At 40.0% G+C, this 18,965-nt stretch overlaps 2 protein-coding genes across 2 annotated transcripts; both read right to left on the minus strand.

Annotated features, from left to right (window-relative positions):
- Positions 1–212: 212 nt before the first annotated feature.
- On the minus strand, positions 213–8,854 carry LOC145464853 (metallophosphoesterase 1-like). Its single transcript, XM_081448654.1, has 6 exons — positions 7,623–8,854; positions 4,215–4,318; positions 3,493–3,579; positions 2,907–3,108; positions 1,930–2,193; positions 213–949 (listed from the first exon to the last, which is right to left on the minus strand). The coding sequence occupies exons 1-6, from the start codon at positions 7,974–7,976 to the stop codon at positions 767–769; spliced, it is 1,194 nt and encodes a 397-aa protein (XP_081304780.1). The 5' UTR covers positions 7,977–8,854; the 3' UTR covers positions 213–766.
- Positions 8,855–10,512: 1,658 nt separating this feature from the next.
- On the minus strand, positions 10,513–17,596 carry LOC145466416 (adenosylhomocysteinase B-like). Its single transcript, XM_081450132.1, has 7 exons — positions 17,477–17,596; positions 13,747–13,937; positions 13,355–13,583; positions 12,475–12,795; positions 11,577–11,779; positions 11,245–11,439; positions 10,513–10,829 (listed from the first exon to the last, which is right to left on the minus strand). Exons 1-7 carry the CDS (start codon positions 17,508–17,510, stop codon positions 10,698–10,700), a joined length of 1,305 nt encoding a protein of 434 aa, XP_081306258.1. The 5' UTR covers positions 17,511–17,596; the 3' UTR covers positions 10,513–10,697.
- Positions 17,597–18,965: the final 1,369 nt, after the last annotated feature.

The following is an 18,965-nucleotide window of genomic DNA, read 5'->3' on the forward strand; positions in this document are numbered from 1 at the left end:
GTAAATTTACCAGAAGGAATGCTCTGTAAACAGCAAGTTGTGTGTTTACAAAGCATTCCTTCTAGTAAAAACAGAAAAAAAAGTTTACAAGACTTCCGTGAACCTCGACAAACTCAACCCATAATCTCTTGCTCCTAGCTCCCTTCCTCTTCCCCAAACTTGCCCCAGTCCCCTCCTAAGCTATCTTGGTAAAATTCTTGGTAACTACTCCTAACAAATTTTGTTCCATTCAATGCATTATTTTAATTGAAATCATGAATTTTACAGGTATATACAATTTTGCTTGCAGTAAAATTTTTGGTTTTGCAAAACTGCAAAGCTTGTTTACAGAGGATTTTTTAAAAAAAACTATAAATTAACAAAAAGAGCTTCAAATAGCTATAAAAATTCATTTTTATAAGCTTAAATAAACTTATGAAACAAGTCTTGATGTTTCTGGAATAATCTTTTTCGACCACGCCGAAAAAAAATCAATATTCATTTATAGCTTTGAGACTTCCTGACTGACTGACTGACTGACTGACTGTGTTCACATTGCTTGTCTGAGCAGACAAAAAAAATTGATGCAGAAGAATTGAAATAGGCAGAATTGGTGTACAAAATAAGATAAAAACACAGCAGACACATTGCAAATATTTGAGAGTTACAAAATGATGAGTAATTTCATTCATCTAAGTGAAAAATTTAAAATTCAGATGAAAAATTTAAAATTCAGTCATAAAGTTCCTTAAAAACACCTATAATTTATTGTAAACAAAAACTAACGTTATCTTATGCAAGAATTGTATATAAAAAGTCTGTATTTTCTATGAGATTTTAGGCATAGATATGTAAGTCTCAAAATCATCAAAATGAACAGAACTCCAGCTATAATGTACATAGCAATAACAGTGCTCTCCCGTGGAATGAAACACTTTGACAAGGCAAACTTGTCTGGGGTTATGATGCTCTGCAAAGGGAAATAGAGGCAAGAATGAACTTGTTAGTAAATTATTACTTAGCATTGCTTCTGTTTGAGCACAAAACAACAGCAATAGCAACAGAAACAGATACAAAAAACTTAAACTATTAAAACTGAATTGGAAGTTCCAAAAAACATCCATACACAGTGACGGCCGGGAAGATCATTGAAAATTGTGAGGTTTTTGAGGGGGCTTTCAAAAGCTAAGGTTTTTATACCTAATCTGGAATTTCCATAGTGGTAAATAAGCAGGGGGGCAGGGAAGAAACCAAAAAACCTTCCATGGGAGGGGTAAAGATATATAGATACAACATGATTGTGTTATAATCCTGCTTTCTTAGGGCTCCCCTGGGAAGAGAGGCTCTTTTAAGTTGGAAAGATTGTTTTTCATTAAATTTACAGCAGATGAATGGCCAGTTTCAAACTCTAGACAACACATTCAATACTCTCACTAGGGAAATTTCATATAAACACCCCTTACTAGCTAGAATTCAAGGTTATTCTAATTCCAGTAAGTGTTGGTGTGAAAAGGCTGGGTTTCTATTTTATTCGTTGTGATTTTAAAACAGACAAAAGACTAAAGTTTGACAGAGTTTCCTCTTCCCTGCAGTGATAACTTGATTTTTTTCTTCAATCCCACTTCTTTCTCACTTCTGCCCTTAACCTATGCTTAGCTTGCGCAGGGTTTGGGCCATTTGGGAGTGAGGGCCCCAGTGGAAATACGTTACTACAGCTGAATCTTGCTATTTCGAACTCTGGGGAAATGAAAAATAGTTTTAAATGGGGGGAGTTCAAAATAGTCGATAGTAAATTCAACTGAAGGGAAAATCCAAGCGAAATGGTTTTGACTTCAAAATAACGGGGAATTCAAACAACTGAGTTCAAATTAGTGGGGTCTAACTGTATAAACCCTACAAATCTTGCACAGTTTTAAATACAACTTCACAAATGTTACTTGATCCACATACCAGCACAAAGCTTGGATTATTCCTGTTTCTCCAACTGAATGATGGAATTGTCATTTCTGGGGTGCCATCCTTGTGCACCAGATAGCAGCCATGATGGGTGTGGCCACTCAACACCAGTCGGGGCCTAATCAGTGAAAGAAGTCTGTAAGACATTTCTTTGGATACTACTTCCCATTTTTCTCTATTCCTGGATTGCTTTTCCTCGGGAGGTGGAGCATCAACTCCTGTACAGATTGCTTCTGTTTGACGGTACAGAGGAAAATGCTGTGGAGAGATATGAAATCTTCTTATCTATGATATGTAAATGTTGTCAACCTCAACAAAAAGCATGAGTGAGCAGTCCCACTGTTTTTAATTAGGATTTAGCAAAAACCAGTCGCTATCTATTATCAAAAACCGAGTCACTGACAGTTTTGTTTCAGTTTTTTTAATTAGTACTTTTTGGCAATTATTATAAGGCATGGCAGTGTTAGTCGTACGATAGTGATTCAATTTAGCACCCTCATCCAATTAGCACCACAACAAGAATACCAGTGTCCCACAATCATACAACAGCAAATGGTGCACACGGTTCTCAGCTCCTCAACACCTTCATACATCTTCCAGTTAACAAATCGACATCAGTTTTTCATGCATGCATCTGTCTGAGTTTGTCATAACATTGTCAAAGTAGCCGTGGATCCACAGGACAAGATGCATAGAAAACTGACGTCAATTTGTTTTTTGCAATGCATTATCACATAAATTATAAATTCATGAGTCTGTCCGCTTATTGACAATGAAAATTGGCCAATAAGTGTACAAGAATTTCTACAGTTATTGTAAAATAACTCCTTATTCATCACGCTAGCTTCTCTTTGGTGACCATTTCCTTAATATTCAATCATTTAATTAATGCTTCCTTAATATTATTCTTCAAAAACATGAGGAGAAATCAGTTACTGATTGCTACACATGCCACTCAGAAAACTGCTTACCTGTATCAGTACAGGTGCCGGAGAATCTTTAGGCAGCTCACAAAATGGCTTCTGTTTCTTTGCCAGGTCTTCATAGATGTCTTTCTTAGTTCTCTCTCGGTGACAGTTTAATTTTTCAGCCACAGCCATCAATTGAGTCATGGCCTCTGAGCACATTGAACACTCATCACCCTGCAGGGCTATGGAGTTTACTAGAACAAACCTAAAGTAAATCAACAAGATCATAATTAATAAGCATCGTGAGGATGTTTTCAGGAAACTTAGCAGGTCTGAAAATATGGAATTGTCTTTAACATTTGCTTTGGACTTCATGCTTTGTCATGCTTACAGATGCATTGTGTACTTTCACTTGATAGCTGGCTCTTGAACTGAATCATATTACTAGTCTTGTTACAGGGCCTCTAGAGTCCTAAACAGCTGTCATAAGGTGTCAACATACAGTGTTCCTTCCGGGGCAGGGGCATTGGATGTTTATAGTTCTTGTAAACAGCCTTAATATTATATGATTGTGTGCCAACTGAGCTAAATGTAGTCACACTTTATTGCTTACTACAAAATAAAATATAACTTTATAGCAAAAACTCACAGATTTCCCCTTAAGCTGAGTAGTTTAACTGAGGGAGAGTCAAACACAGATGAGAACCTTTTAAAAAGATGCTTGTCACTAGAGGCTCTGAAAAAAAACATAACACTAACAATAAAATGCAACATACATGAACCTAAACTAACAGACTCTTGTTAAAGCACAACTTCTGTGTGCTCATACATCTCACCAAATTAAAGGATGCTGGGCTTTAGCAGTGTTGGTAGTGTGAGGCAAAGGTTTTACTTGACGAGAACCACAAAATCCTGCCACTCATCCGCCTGAGATGAACTTGGGCAAAGAACAGTTAAGTTTCCCTGATAAATCATTCGTGTAAAAATATGGGCAAACCTACAGATCATCTGTTCTGACAAACTATCATCATGATAGTTCCTCTGTCAAGATGAACTTATGTGATACAAATACTTCAAATCTTCATAAATCATTGCCTATTAATTTAAGATCCTTTGCACCTGTTGGAGGGATCAAGTTAAGACACCCACAGGGCGAAAAAGATGATTAATAACCAGGTGGAGCTTACAAGATATATCTGTATGGCCAAGCAGAATGTTGAAGAGGACAAAGAAAAGAACGGTTCACAACAGGATATAAATGACAGGGTAATGCCAACAAGTCACAATTACCTAGCAAATATCCAGTGTTGTGTGGCCTATGCTCTCTTAGGTGTCAAGGGCCTCAGAAAATAACTAATCTTACATACTTACTCAGGGTGAAATCCAATGTCATGATTTCCAACCACAACATAGAATTCCGTATCCTCAGAATGACGAAACATCTTGTGAAAACGCTGGATATAGTTATCCCATTCCTATGTTAAAAGAAAATTTTGTCGCAGTTAATTTCAAAATCAACCAAGGCAGTCAAGGTTGTCATAAATACAAGTTTTACACCTTGTAAACACAATATATACTCTATTGACAAAGACACTGGGCTGTACTTTGTTGGTTGGTAATGTCATTTGCCTTAAAACTGTTTACAGGACATTATGTGAATGACTACAGTTGAACCTGGCCTATTGGTAACTGGTTGTTTCACCTAAAAGTCGTTTCGCCTACAAAGCGATTCACCTACATTGAAGTCGTTTCGCCTACACAATCTGAGTTGATTCACCTACATTGAAGTCTATTTGCCTACACTAAATACTTATTACTAAATACTAAATACTTATCTAAAAATTGACAAATAGGCTTACAATAATTATGGTAATTTTTTTCGGAAGAGTATTCCACAGTGACGGTGAGGCTATACTGAACACTCTGTCTCAACAAACGAGCTAATATAGCATTAAACTAAAGAATTAAACTTCACCTTTCACTTGAAATGATATGTGTGTTTCCCTACTTAACTAAACTGCATAAAATTCTTCCTTTCTCTAAATGGCATAACTGGACAGGGGGCAGAGGATCGATATGCTGTTGATTCAAGTAACTGTGGGTGATCAAACTGTGTGGAATCCCGATTTCTCGAATCTCCCGATAACTTGAACCAAACACTGTAATTTTACCCCCGATTTCTCAAAATCTCTGATTTTTTGAACCAATTTTCATTTCCCTTGGAGGTTCGAAAAAATCAGGATTCCACTTTACGTGCATCGTATTACGTGTCAAACAACATAATAGGCTTAAAAATCCCAAATGGCAGGAGGCAGGCTAGCCTAATTCTCAGATGATCCAGGTTGCTGGCTGCAAGCAACCTGGACCATCTGACGATCAGGCTAGAGGCAGACCAGTTGGTTGATGTGAAGTATATATGAAATAATTCATATTTGAACTGCAGTCATAGGTGAAAGTGAAGAATGATCATCGCAGTAAATTTTCCAATTTAAGCAATTGGAAAGAAGAAGCCTGAAAAAATCAGGGCTTCAACAGGATTTGAACCCGTGACCTCCGCAATACCGGTGCGATGCTCTACCAACTGAGCTATGAAGCCACACATTGGGAGCGAGGTCAATTAATTGAGTTCATATCTTCCCGTGAGGAGTGAAATGATGTGAAGTATACATGAAATAATTCATATTTGAACTGTGGTCATAGATGAACGTGAAGAATGATCATTGCAGTAAATTTTCCAATTTAAGCAATTGGAAAGAAGAAGCCTGAAAAAATCAGGGCTTCAATGGGATTTGAACCCGTGACCTCCGCGATACCGGTGCGATGTTCTACCAACTGAGCTATGAAGCCACACATTGGGAGTGAGGTCAATTAATTGAGTTCATATCTTCCCGTGAGGAGTGAAATGATGTGAAGTATATATGAAATAATTCATATTTGAACTGCGGTCATAGATGAAAGTGAAGAATGATCATCGCAGTAAATTTTTCAATTTAAGCAATTGGAAAGAAGAAGCCTGAAAAAATCAGGGCTTCAACGAGATCAGTATGCACCGGTATCACTGAGGTCACGGGTTCCAATCCCATTGAAGCCCTGATTTTTTCAGGCTTCTTCTTTCCAATTGCCTAAATTGGAAAATTTACTGCGATGATCATTCTTCACTTTCAGACCAGTTGGTTTTTCACAAGGATGTAGGCATACGGGCACCCTCTGACTTGTGGGGTGGTGACTTTCTTGCCCAAAAAATTACTCAATTCCCGAATGCCCGATTGTTGAAATCGGGATGCAAATGCACTCAAATTGTGTGAAAAACAAAAACATTCACAAAGATAGTTCTATTGAAAGCTTGCATACTCAATTACCTCTATCAACAGTCTCAATCGAGTAAAATCTAAAATTTATTCAGAGAAAAAGTGTTTCTTTTCATGGCATTTGTTCAGCGATCGGCTGATCAGCAACAGTGACATTTGTCTTTGAAGATGGATCATTTGAACGTGTTACAGAAGCAATCATATATTCGAGACGAATGTCTCGACACACTTGAGACGTTCAAAGAACAACACGAGGCATTGCTAGAAGTCGTACGAGATAGCCTTGGCCACAGCAGACTTGCAGCGTACACTGCAAGCCTTCTATGAATTCAGAAGCCACATAAATAAGATGGTTAACAACACCTACGTACTAGAGGAACACCTCCAAGAAAAATTCAAGAAAGAAATTAAAACACCCCATTGTTAAGACATTCCAAACAGCTCTTTCAGAGCCACCACAAGAAAAAAAGTCTTGGTCTTCATTTGCTTTGATTTGTGTCCTTGTTTTGTTGATAGAAAATTGCGAAAAGAAATAATATCCTTATTGTGGATTTCCATGATACACATTTAGCCAACTCGTAGCTAACAGAAAACTCCAGGTCCTAATAACATTTCAGTAAGTCCTGTTTTGCAAGGCAAATGTCAGAGAAAGTAGCTTACAAGCCTTACAATCTAAAAGGAAAGCTGAAAACGCTGCGGCGACTGACTACGTGGCGTTTTTGGTGCACCAACAACTGGTACACTTTATACGGCACGATCATACTACACACACATGGTACTCCTTCAGGTGCCAACTCACTGAAGAAGCCACTTAACAGCCTACAGACACCCGGTTGATCGAGCGTCTAATCACACAGAGCTTCATAAAAAGTAGACTGAAACTTTTTTGCAAGTTTTGGAAATCCCATCAACAGTATTATTTTGTAATGTTTTCTTTCAAGTGTCATTGCCCGAATCATGACCATTTTGCCCGAAAAATTACATAATTTTCCGTAGCTGGGGGGCTGCAGCCCCCCTCGCCCCCCCCCCCCCCCCCACCTCCCAGCTCATATGCCTATGTACAAGGATGACCAAGGTGTTGAACTAGGGTCTACCAAGAAACTCCAGCTCAGTGGACAGAGCAGGACTTGAACCCGTGACCTCCAAACTTTAAGTCTGGCACCCAAACCACTCAACCACACCGCCTCCCTCTGCCTGTTCTACATGTGCAGCTGTATGCGTTCAAGTTAGGTTCTGTTTTACTACCATACTTCGATATTTGACCATTATTAGTCAAAACCTCCTTTCCTTCCATGATGCTTAATTCTCTGCCGAAGGTCAACAAATGCTAATTATGACGCAAAATATACGAGCTTAATACATGTATGTAATCAATCCCATGACTTCAGCAAAGATTCCCCTATAGTGACATAGCTCCTTGATAAAACTCCCCATATTTCTACCTTTGTTGCTTAAATTATGCACGCCTTACCTCATCACTGCATTTCATGCCTTCATCGAACAGATCTCCAAGTAAAAACACAACGTCAGGGTTGAAATGAGCGACAGCCGTTTGAAAAGCCCTTTCCATCTGCCATTCCCTTCTCAGTTTGTCGAACCAGTGGCCATCTTTTGACCCTAACAAGTGTGTATCCGTCAGAAACATTGCCTTTAAAGGCTCAGATCGTCTGTGGTTGTCTTCGTTGTTCATTTCAGGCCAAGAACATTGTAAAATCACGACGTAATATATCAGATATTCACAAAATACGAACAAGCATACAGCAAAAACTGCCACTCTTTTCAGAACTCCTTTGTTGAAGAAACTCAAAGTGCCTGACGACCTCATTATTCAAACAAAAAGCATCTTTTTGTGACAAGTTCACTTCAAATCAATCCTCAATCGAGGACGACCGTATCATAGAATGCAAGCTAGGTGTGGACGTATCCTTACAATATCACTGCATCGTATCGTACATCTTTCTCCATTTCCGACGAACTTCCCACGAAAACGAACACAAGCAAAACAGTCTCTATGTTTCGCTTCACCATACAGAAACCTGCCACTCGAGCTAAGTTCCAAAAATTCCCTCTCACAAGCTCCTTCTCACTGAATACTAGGGTAGTTGACTCAGCTGTTCGACTCAGCTGGCCGACATCTCAGCTAATTGACGCAGCTAGTTGCAAGTATGTTGCAGGCGTTGCAATACCGAGGAGGCGAGGTTACAAAAGACAGGCAACCTCGTTCCCAGGGCTTTCCCTTACGAGGGACGGCGCGAGCCTGCGAGCAGGCTCACTTCTTTGGGTAGGATATTGCGGTATCGCGGGCAAGGGCGGCGCAGTCCTGCGCAGCCGCAATCGCCCGATTCTTCTCTACGGCTTCACCGACTCTCAATTTGCGGCTCCGCCGCCCTTGCCCGCGATACCCTACCCAAACAAGTGGGACGGCGCCCGCTCCCTGTACCACGACTCTGTCTCCTTTTTTTCGCTCCTACGTTTTTTTTTCACACTGCACCCCAACTGAATGCCTGGACGAGGCACGCGAGGTTAGCTCACGCGGAAAGTTTGGTGATATGAACTGCTTCACAGTCGCTGGGCTTATGATTTCACGGAGTTCTTATACAAGAGTGCGCATGACGACAAGGTCCACAAGGACAAGTGAAATCAGGGCAAGATGAATGCTTAGCAGCTAGAGGGAGTTAGAACAACTTCTATACACAGTTTAAATTTATCTTATAGTATTTATCTTTTTATTTAAAAATGGATCATTGGATAATGCAATTCAAGAGTTTTCATTGGCTTACTCAGCATGGAATTACCGTGTATGTAAACAACAGCCTCCATTTGGCGCAAAAATATTCACGGAGGCTTGTCTTTCGACATTATCTGTTCCTCAAAGCTCACAGTTTGCCTCAAGCTACGCTCATGGAAAACTGTTCTCTTCTCGGTACAGATAATATCCAAGCACAACCACAGAGCATATTTTTGCGCCAAATTGAGGCTGTTGTGTTTAGTATTGTTCATTTCAAATATTTTTTCGCAACACGCGCACTTCTGAATATTTAACAATTATTCCCCTCTATGTAGGTGGCTAGTAGTTCATAGTTCGCGGCGAGGTAAATATCAACTACTAGCCACCGACACTGAGGGGAATAATTGTTTTAGTATATACCAAACCATTAGGATAAAATATCCGCAAAAATTGCCTCAGAAGACAAACACTGAATAACCCACTTTTGGCGCGAAATTATGCTTGTATATTTGTCCGCGGACATTATCTGTTCCGAGAAGCAAACAGTTAATGTCCAAGGCCAAATATCCGAGCATATTTTCAAAGTCAAATGAAGGCTATTGTGTTTGTTATCCTTCAATATTTTTCGCAGCACGCGCGATTCTGAAAATTGGGGATTATTCTCAGCTATTCCCCAGGTTTAGCTGGGGAATGTTCGGTCACGTGACGTGTTTAGACCAATCGCGCACGAGCGAAAATATTTGATAGTTAGAATTAAAGAGCCATTAGTCCATAATCTACAAACATGGTGAGGGTACGCGTAAGTTTTTAAGGCGTTTTTATTTTGCTTAGTTTTCTATATTTTGGGGCGTTTTTAGTAAAACAATTATTCCACCTATCCTTATTGGATATGAGATGATAATAGCCGAGGTGCGTATTGTATCTAATGGGCAGGGTTCTCAGTAGAAGCTGCCGAATTCCTCCGACTTGAAAGACTGATGTATCCGTCTGTTCCCAGTAGCGGATCTAGGGGAAGGGCCCGGGGACCCGGAACCCCTTATTTTGGGCAAGCAAACCACCCCCCTACCTTAGCTCAAGGTCTGGATCCACCACTGGTTTCAATCCGCAAACAAGGTGTTGTGGTATATGTTAATACTTCGTTTAAATGTTGGTCATTTGGATTGTAACATTTTCTTTCGTGTGTAACTTTATATATATTATATTGATTCAGAAGACACGTACTACGTCTGATTTTATGCTTATGACAACACTTTCAATGCTCCCCAAAATGCATGAAATCTCATCTTTGGCAACCAATAATTTCATGTCGGCCTGGACTCCCCTCCCCCATCCCTAGGTTGGCTTGGCCCTCCAGATCTCGCTTCACGCCACCTGTTATGCGTTATTAGCCGCCTGTCACAAATTCTACCGACAACCCTGAATACACGCTCCTAGAATAATTGTCGAATATTCTGCATGGATCATTAAATCAAGTGGCATCCAAGCAGGACTGTGGTAGTTAAAATTTTTAGAGTTGCTGTTACAATTTGCGAGAAAAGATCTTGGTGAGCGTCCCTTTCCCACCCTAATTGTAAATATATACAGCAGGGTTTCCAGTCAGCTCTTTAAACAGTGAAAGAACAATTTTCTTGGCTACATTTGAACTTATATGTTTATTTAGCAAAAACAATAATAAATAGCACTACTTTACTAAGTGCTTGACATAAACGTTCCTCTCCACACGTATGCTAGTAGTACACGTATAGGTAATTTGTTGGATTCCGATAAGTTTTAAGGTTCCCTACATGTATTATACCGATTTTGTCCTTAGCCGAGTATTTAGTAACGGTAGTGAGCTGGTTTGTAAGGTCCTTCTGTGGGGATTCCCAGATATCCTGCCTGCTTGTCTGTTAGCGTGGTAATCTTAACTCCAAGATGGTCCAAATGAAGCCTGGCAACTTCCTCGTCAAGCTGAAAAAACAAACGAATTTTGTAAAATTAAATATACAAGTAATTAAAACAACAATACTGCTGTGTTCTTATGTTACTTATTTGAACACTTCTCCCCCCCCCCCCCCCCCAAAAAAAAGGCAAGAAAAAATTCTTCCAATGATTAATTCTGTTGATATTTTTAATCGGGCAACTCTCAAGTGTTTGGTCCTGCTAAATCCTAGCAAGTCAGCATTCAAAAGAAAGACAGTTTTTGAGAAAGACTATTGTTTTATTGATGAAATGAACAATAGCCATACCTGAAAAGACCTGTTTACTGGATGATGCCAAAAAGTTCCTGGGTTTCCACTAGTTGATATTTCTTTGGTTAATTTAATTTTACGGCCACCAATTGAAGTCAAAATATCTGGTGCACAAGATTTCCTTTCTCACTTACCTTTTTGGGAAGCATGTATACACCAAGGGGGTAATCCTTCGTCTTTGTCCAAAGTTCAATTTGAGCCAAGACCTGGTTGGTGAAAGAATTGCTCATGACAAATGATGGATGTCCCATAGCACAGCCAAGATTAACCAGGCGACCTTCAGCAAGCAGAATGACATGACGGCCATTGGGGAGGGTATAGCGGTCAACCTAACAAGATAGGGAAGCAAATTTTCTTTAGTACACTTTTGTCCATTTAAAGAGGGCACTTACTTTAATTTAAGAGGCCAACTTTCCTCGCAACTTATTTTTATTTACCACAATTCTCCTATTTAAGTTGCATTCACCTGTGGTTTTATGGAGTCTTTTTTGCAAGTGTCATTGAGCCATGCAACGTCAATTTCACAATCAAAATGGCCAACATTGCAGATGATGGAATCATCCTTCATCTTCATGAAGTGTTCCGAGGTGATGATTCCACTGCATCCTGTTGATGTGACAAAGATCTGTCCCTTGGAGGCAGCTTCTTCCATGGTGACAACTTCATACCCTGTCAAACAAAGAACACACAAATGAATCAATTCAGCTTTCAGTCGCATAGGTCAAGTCAGCGTACAAGCCAAGTGGCCCATCAGGCCAGCGCTTATCTCTGGTTTCTGTAGCATGAAGCAATTAGGAGCATTTCTACTGCCCCCTAGATGGGATGCTAGTACATCACAGGGTTACCCCCCAGTATTAAATTTCCTGATACCCATTTCTATACCTGGGTGGAGAGAGGCACTGTGAGAGTGAAATTTTACCCAAGAACACAACAGCATGTCCCTGGCTGGGGCTCCAACCCGAATGCACTAACCATGAGGCCACCCCACCTCCTTTAGTTAAGCCTTGGTGTCAAAGAAAGTAATTAACTGTCTGTCACAACGTCCTGTGACTGCTCAGGTGTTGACTTCAAAATCAGTTTTTCTTACAAGCAGTTTGTAAAAAGTGCACAAAAAAGGACACAAAGTACAGTTCCACTGATCCGGCCGCAAAAACATGTCAACACCAAAAATCCGTCTTAAAAATAAGTGTAAAAAGTGTGCTTTAGGTGGCTCACTTCATATCCGGGATTTTGGTGAGCCATACTGGAGACATGGAGATTTGGTCTGTGCCAGGGAGAGTACTGGATAAATCTGGGAGAGTTGGTAATGTTACTTGACTGATCTTAACCTACTGCAACCAAAATCACAATATTATTAGCTTTACCTTCCATGGCAGCTTGCAGAGCATTGATTGGATCAATTTCGGTGACCAGAACACGAGCACCAAAGCCCCTCAAGGACTGCACTGATCCCTTGCCAACATCGCCGTATCCAGCAACAACACAAACTTTGCCAGCAAGCATAATGTCTGTTGCTCTCTTGAGACCATCAACAAGAGATTCACGAATTCCATAGAGGTTGTCAAATTTGGTCTTCGTGACAGAGTCATTGATGTTGATGGCAGGAACCTTCAGTTGACCTTTCTCCATCATTTTGTACAAGTTATGAACTCCAGTTGTGGTCTCTTCAGAAAGACCCTTGATACCTGAAATGAGATAGGTGTGTACATGTAAACGTTACGTGGAGTCCAGATTTCTTAATCCCTCAAATATTCCAACCTCCCGTTAACTTAACCAAAAGTTGTCTCTGATCCCTTCCCTCAGTCAAACACTGTAATCTTGCCCCCAGTTTTGCAAACTAGCTGATTTTTCAAACCAATTTTCCAATTCCCTTGGAGAGTCAAAAACACGGGATTCCATTTCATATTATTCTAACATGTACAAAATTAATGTTTTATTAAATTCTATTGATCATAAAGTCAAATAAACAGCTTTGAGGGGAACCATCAGATTTGTTATAATTTTCTTGAAAAGAATGAAAATTTGCAGATCTATTATGAGCTCACATATGGACACTATTTTTCTTGTTCAAATGAATTTCCACCCGTTGTTCCACACCCCTTAAAAATCCCAACAGCAAACACAATGTGGATGTAAAATTACTGGTACATCAAAAATTCTGTTTGGAGGTCCAGTTTAGATCTGAAGACCTGTATTCAATACTGTTGACTCTAGAGGTATTAAATGTAAAACTTAATTGCCAACCTTTCAAGTACTGTGGGTATTTTTCATGAACAAGGTTGGTCAGATCACCACCATCATCAAGGATCATGTTGAGAGGCTCTCCATCAGCGAAGACCAGTGTCTGTTCTATGCACCAGACATACTCCTCGTCAGTCAGTCCTTTCCAGGCGTATACTGGAACACCAGTCTTGGCAATAGCAGCGGCAGCATGGTCTTGGGTCGAGAAGATGTTGCATGATGACCACTGAACCTGTAAAAGAAAAGAAAAAAATAGTTCTTATTCCCATAACGCTGGCAAAATTTACGTATAAAAATGCAGTTGTGAATCGATTTAGTGTCCCCTATCTAATAAGTGCTCTCTTTTGAATGAACCTCCAACAAAATCACACACAGAGATCCAACTTGAAACTAACCTCAGCACCCAGTTCAGTCAAAGTCTCAATAAGAACAGCTGTCTGGATTGTCATGTGAAGACAACCTGCGATTTTGGCTCCCTTCAGGGGCTTCTTGGGGCCATACCGCTTCCTCATTTCCATCAAACCAGGCATTTCATTCTCAGCGAGGATAATTTCTTTACGACCCCAGTCAGCAAGGCTGATGTCCGCTGATAAGAATAAAGACAAATTACTATGTGCAGTTTCAAAAAATAATCCATACCCAGCCTGACCCCATGGGAGGTATTGGAAACTCCAAAGTTGTGGAATTGGGAGGGGTTCAAACCAAAACCCTTCTACGCCATATGAGGTATGGATATTTTCCAAAACAACAATATCTCACTACAGTGTGGACCTGGTAAGATCTCCTCACATTCTATATTCAAAACCTTTAATTTCTCCCAACTTCACCACCATAGTCAAATTTAACCTCCCGACAGAGGAAAATCAGTGTCAACATGATGCCCCTCTCATCCCCTCGCCCTCCTCCCTCCCTATCCCCACAGCAATATCCCAATATTATTCTTTACCTTGTCAAAAAAAAAAAAAAAACACTAGTGAGACAATCTCAGATAGTGCAGAGTGTAATTTACCGCTCCGATGCAGTAGTCACACAGGTCCTCACCCCTGTTGTTCTCTCCCTTTGTAGTCAACTAGGCCTTTTCCCTTTTGCAGAATATGAGTGGACAAAAACTTGATAAGACATAATCTTAGCAGTGTGTATGTTATACGTTTGTGTTTTGCCCAAAAATAATGAACAATCACTGTTTGTCAAGACAGTTTTAAATTTATTGTGATATTTTATCTCAAGTTTCGTTCATTTTGTAGCATTAGTTTTCACGCCAACGTTTGTAATTTGATACTTTTGTTTTCCTCGCTAATGTATGCAACAAGATACCTTTGTTTCCACGAAAATATAAGGTCACTGCTGGAGATAAATGGAATACAAAAGTCGATGAGGAACGATTTTGCTTTATTCCAAACGTAAATTTTCATTTCACGGATAAACAAGAACTAATCTAATTATCAAATAGTCACGTCGAATCACGGAATAGTGCATTCTAATTCTGTTGCCAGCCAAGTTGGTGTGAATAAAACCACATCAAACTAATACACACTGCTATCGAGTAATACAACTATGGAGCATTTCAATGAGAAGTATTGAAGGTAGAGATCTTTACTTGACCGAAATTATATCCCACATCAGTGAGCAAGTCACCTCATCGACTGATGAAATTAATTGGAGGTTTCAGAAAGTGCCACGAAGTCTGCGGCAATAATAACGAAGTTTCTTTTGTCACAAATTTACTAGTTTTACATGTAACTAATCCGGGAAAGTTTTGGCTGAATATGAACTTTGGGCTCTCTTTCATAGAAGAGGAAACAAACAAACTGCTGAGGAGAAGCAATATGTTCCCATTCTCTATTTCAACCCTGGCAAACACACAATAGTTATAACACGGCAGATGTCATTTCTTGAATCGAGCTAGGGAAGATTCCAGAAGATACACAGTCACAGTAATGTTCTTTGCACTAAAAAAGGAGAACTGACGTTACCTGAAATATAACTGCTATCCCCAGCCAAAACGAGAGTGTGATATCACTTATTACAGAAAATAAAAAAAGCCATGCATCTGAACTCCAGAACGGAATTTACCACACTAGCAATGCTAGAACGCATGCGTGTTACATGTTATGCTCTACCACAAGGGAAAGCACTCAACGTTCGTGGGTAGTCCCGTATGAAATGTATCTTTCACCTAACATATAGTCGACTTTGATGCTAACTAATCTGAGCATGCATTTGGAGCAAACTGTTTTTGTTCTTAAAGTGCCTATGAAGTGAAATTTTTTTGTGTGTGTTTTTCTGTCACTGGTTATGTCTACTTTTCCAAATTGCAAAAAGCGAATAATGTTAAAGAGAGAAAAATTTGACTTTTTGCTGTTCAAAGTTTGAATTTGACAACCAAAAGTGGGTGCATTTTGCGCGCGGCCAAAACGAATGTATTACAATGCCGCGACACAGGAAATTGTTCAGACGACTTCATCGCTACTTTCCGACTCTTGAACATTGGAACTTTCCCTGGAGAACACATATCCATCACTATCTGACATTTTACTTGCAAAAAAATGTTGAACTTTGAAGAAGCCTCCTATGGCAATTCACATAGCTACAGAGGCAAAGTGGGGTAAACAAATCACTTAAACAATTTCCTACGTCATTACTTGTAAACTCGTTGCCGGTCTCCAGAACTACTGTTGTGCTATACTGAGCTCACTTTGGGCAGCAAAAAGTCGGATTTTTCTCTTCGTAACATTATTCGCTTTAGGCACTTTCGAAAAGTAGACATAACAAGCGACAGATAAAGGCAAAAAAAAAATTTCACTTCATAGGCACTTTAAGAGAATGGCACCACAAGGAAAGCATGAGATTTGCAAAGCCATACGTATATATTTTTGTCATGTTATGAAAGAAAGCAACGTAAGTATGATACGTTTTTTGTAATGCACTCGGGTACCTACCCCACCCAGGCCCCCTTCCCACAAGGCTAATTGATTAATTGAAATTAATTAATTAAACAAGCATTAAAGTTTACACCTTAGGGCGTTAGCCTTATGACATTAGCGCGTTAGCGCATTAGCGCTTAGTGCCTTAGCAACTTAGCGAACAGCAGCCCCCTAAACCATCCCAATAGTGCACTCTGCACTAAAAATGGCTCTTTTTCCCAAAGGCCAGCAGCAACATTCAAAATATTTAATGGTTCAAACAGAGCCTACAGAGACTTTATCTATGAGAGTGGGGAGAGGGCAATATAGCATGGTCCCCAGATTATGGAAATATATACAGCTGATGAGGACAAAATTAATTATATGAGGCAACAAAAAACTTGAATAATTTGTCTATGTTACATATTTGAGGCATCTGTCGCCTAACTACCGATAAAACTGCAATGACTTCTGCTCTACTCTCAAAACACGGCCTTTTGCTTTCAACATGTCCTGACACAACAGTATGGGGTCTAAACAGCAAAAGGATTCGTATAAACAAAGCTCACAAATTATCATACAAACAAGGGTACACTATTCAATGATGTAAGTCCAAATCAAGGCACTCGAGTTTGTATAGATACGATTTAGTTTGATCCTCGTTGAAAACGATAATCAATAATCTACATTTCTTGCAAAACTCGTTCCGAAACGCCGAGGGATCTGTTGGTGCCGCCTCTTGCAAATGTTGCGTAAGCCACTAAACTTGCTTCTACTGGACAGCAGACAAAATCGAACCTCAAAAACGCCTCCAAAATGCTACGATTTCTGTCATTGACGATCGAAGACATAAGTGGCATCTCATCTAATTATCACAAAAAACACGAGGAGCACAACGTATTAAATAAGCTTATGCGTGACTGATGTGAAAGGTTTCTCATGATCACTTGAATTAACAGCGTGGCTCTACGCAAGCGACAGAGGTATCTGTAAACGTGGTTTTCTTTCGACACGTACAAATAAATCTACTGAGAGTTAAAAACCGGTATTCTTTTAAGCGTCAAGTTGTACAATACAGACTGTGCCCGTTTAAAAACAAGGGGGGGTAATGAGGATAAGTATTTCACAATTTGTAAGCTTGACGCAATGACCAGTCGAGATAAAACATTCGAAGGAATGTGGATTGTACACGTGTGGTACATTCGATTACTTTCAAACTTACCGACTTTGTATGGGAGCTTTCCACCGTTCTGCATGTTGAACTTGATTTGGCCGAGGATATCACTACCACTTACAGAAGATACAAATTTCTATCGATGTGGAGAAAAAAAGAGGACGAAATGCGGTTGAAGCATGGTTTTATCCCCGTGACGGCCATATTTGGAAATCTTGAATGTGATTGGCTAACAGATGCAGATGAATGGGGGGTGTTTGTAAGCTATTACAAAACCGGCAAGGAGCCGCGAAGCAAAATTTACATCGATTTACCAGTTTGTATCAATTTTTAACAAGATTTTCGCTTCGCTTGGATGATACTTTTGCTAAATGGGTTTCAGATATTTTAATAGAGCCATTTATGGTAAAGAAACTACGAAAATTATTCAATTGTAAAGATGTACAGCAGTCGCAAAAACCCAGGATTCCTTGGGAAATAACTCGAGTTCAGGCAAGAACTCATCGATGGAAAATAACTGATCACGTGAAATGGGGACACACTTGTCAGCTGATGTAGCGTTGACAAGATTATAGACCAGTGCTAGAGTGAAAGAAAACGTTTCAGTCTGAATTTTCTCCTTTAGAATGTTCTACAGTTTCAAGTGACTGCCACGTCTATTGAATGAGCTGAATGGGTTCAGCAAGTTTTTCCGAAACTCGCAAAACCGGGTTTTCAAAGTTACGACGGGGTTGCGTGATATATGATAATAACATGTTATGGTGCAGTTGCGTTACACTGACTGGCTACGAAGTGTTATATTATAATCCATCAAATTACGGATATCTGCAAATGCTTTAAAGAACTTTTTTTCAGCCTTTTTTTTCAGCTTGAGCGGGTGTCAAAACATGACGGATGTAACCTGCAGTTATCAAGGGGTCGAGCATTTTTTTCTTTCGCGTGGCGGAATGGTCGCGCGGGAACTGGGGGTGATGAAGCAGCTCAAGGGGCAAGGGGAAGCTCACTAAGTCAACCAATGCCTTTTGTTTCTTGTATCGTGTACGTGTGGAGCTCTGCACTCAAACAATTTCTCGATCGCTGTCATGCAAGACCCTTGCTTCTTGCTTTGGCTTCCCAAGGCATTTTTGACGTTTCTGCTTGGCTTTGTGTCAGCTTTCTTTTGGCTGCGAGTAGAGCTGCGAGCACGTCTGCAGGTCACGAGTGGGCAGAACCAGCAGGGATCTCCCGCAGACGTTCTTATATCAAGTGAGTAGTTTCTCTTTTGCTCGAGAATCCGTGGGGACGAACGGCAACGACGCCCGCGCTACTCGCGGCTTCACCGGCCCCTCGCCTCTGTTCGTTTGCGTTCTTCCCCGCGGATTCTCAAGCAAAAGAGAGACTGCTCCCAGCGTAACGCACTTATGGTTTGTCACGCACTCGAGAGACTGCGTGACGAGCCCAAAGAGACTAACGGGAGTTCTTTCCAACATGAAAGAATTATTAAAAAAGACAGGAAAGTCTAATTGTGAATATTTCATTATTTTTTTTTATCCTAAAA

Source organism: Orbicella franksi, chromosome 13 (assembly GCF_964199315.1).
Source record: "Orbicella franksi chromosome 13, jaOrbFran1.1, whole genome shotgun sequence".
Lineage (NCBI taxonomy): Eukaryota > Metazoa > Cnidaria > Anthozoa > Scleractinia > Merulinidae > Orbicella > Orbicella franksi.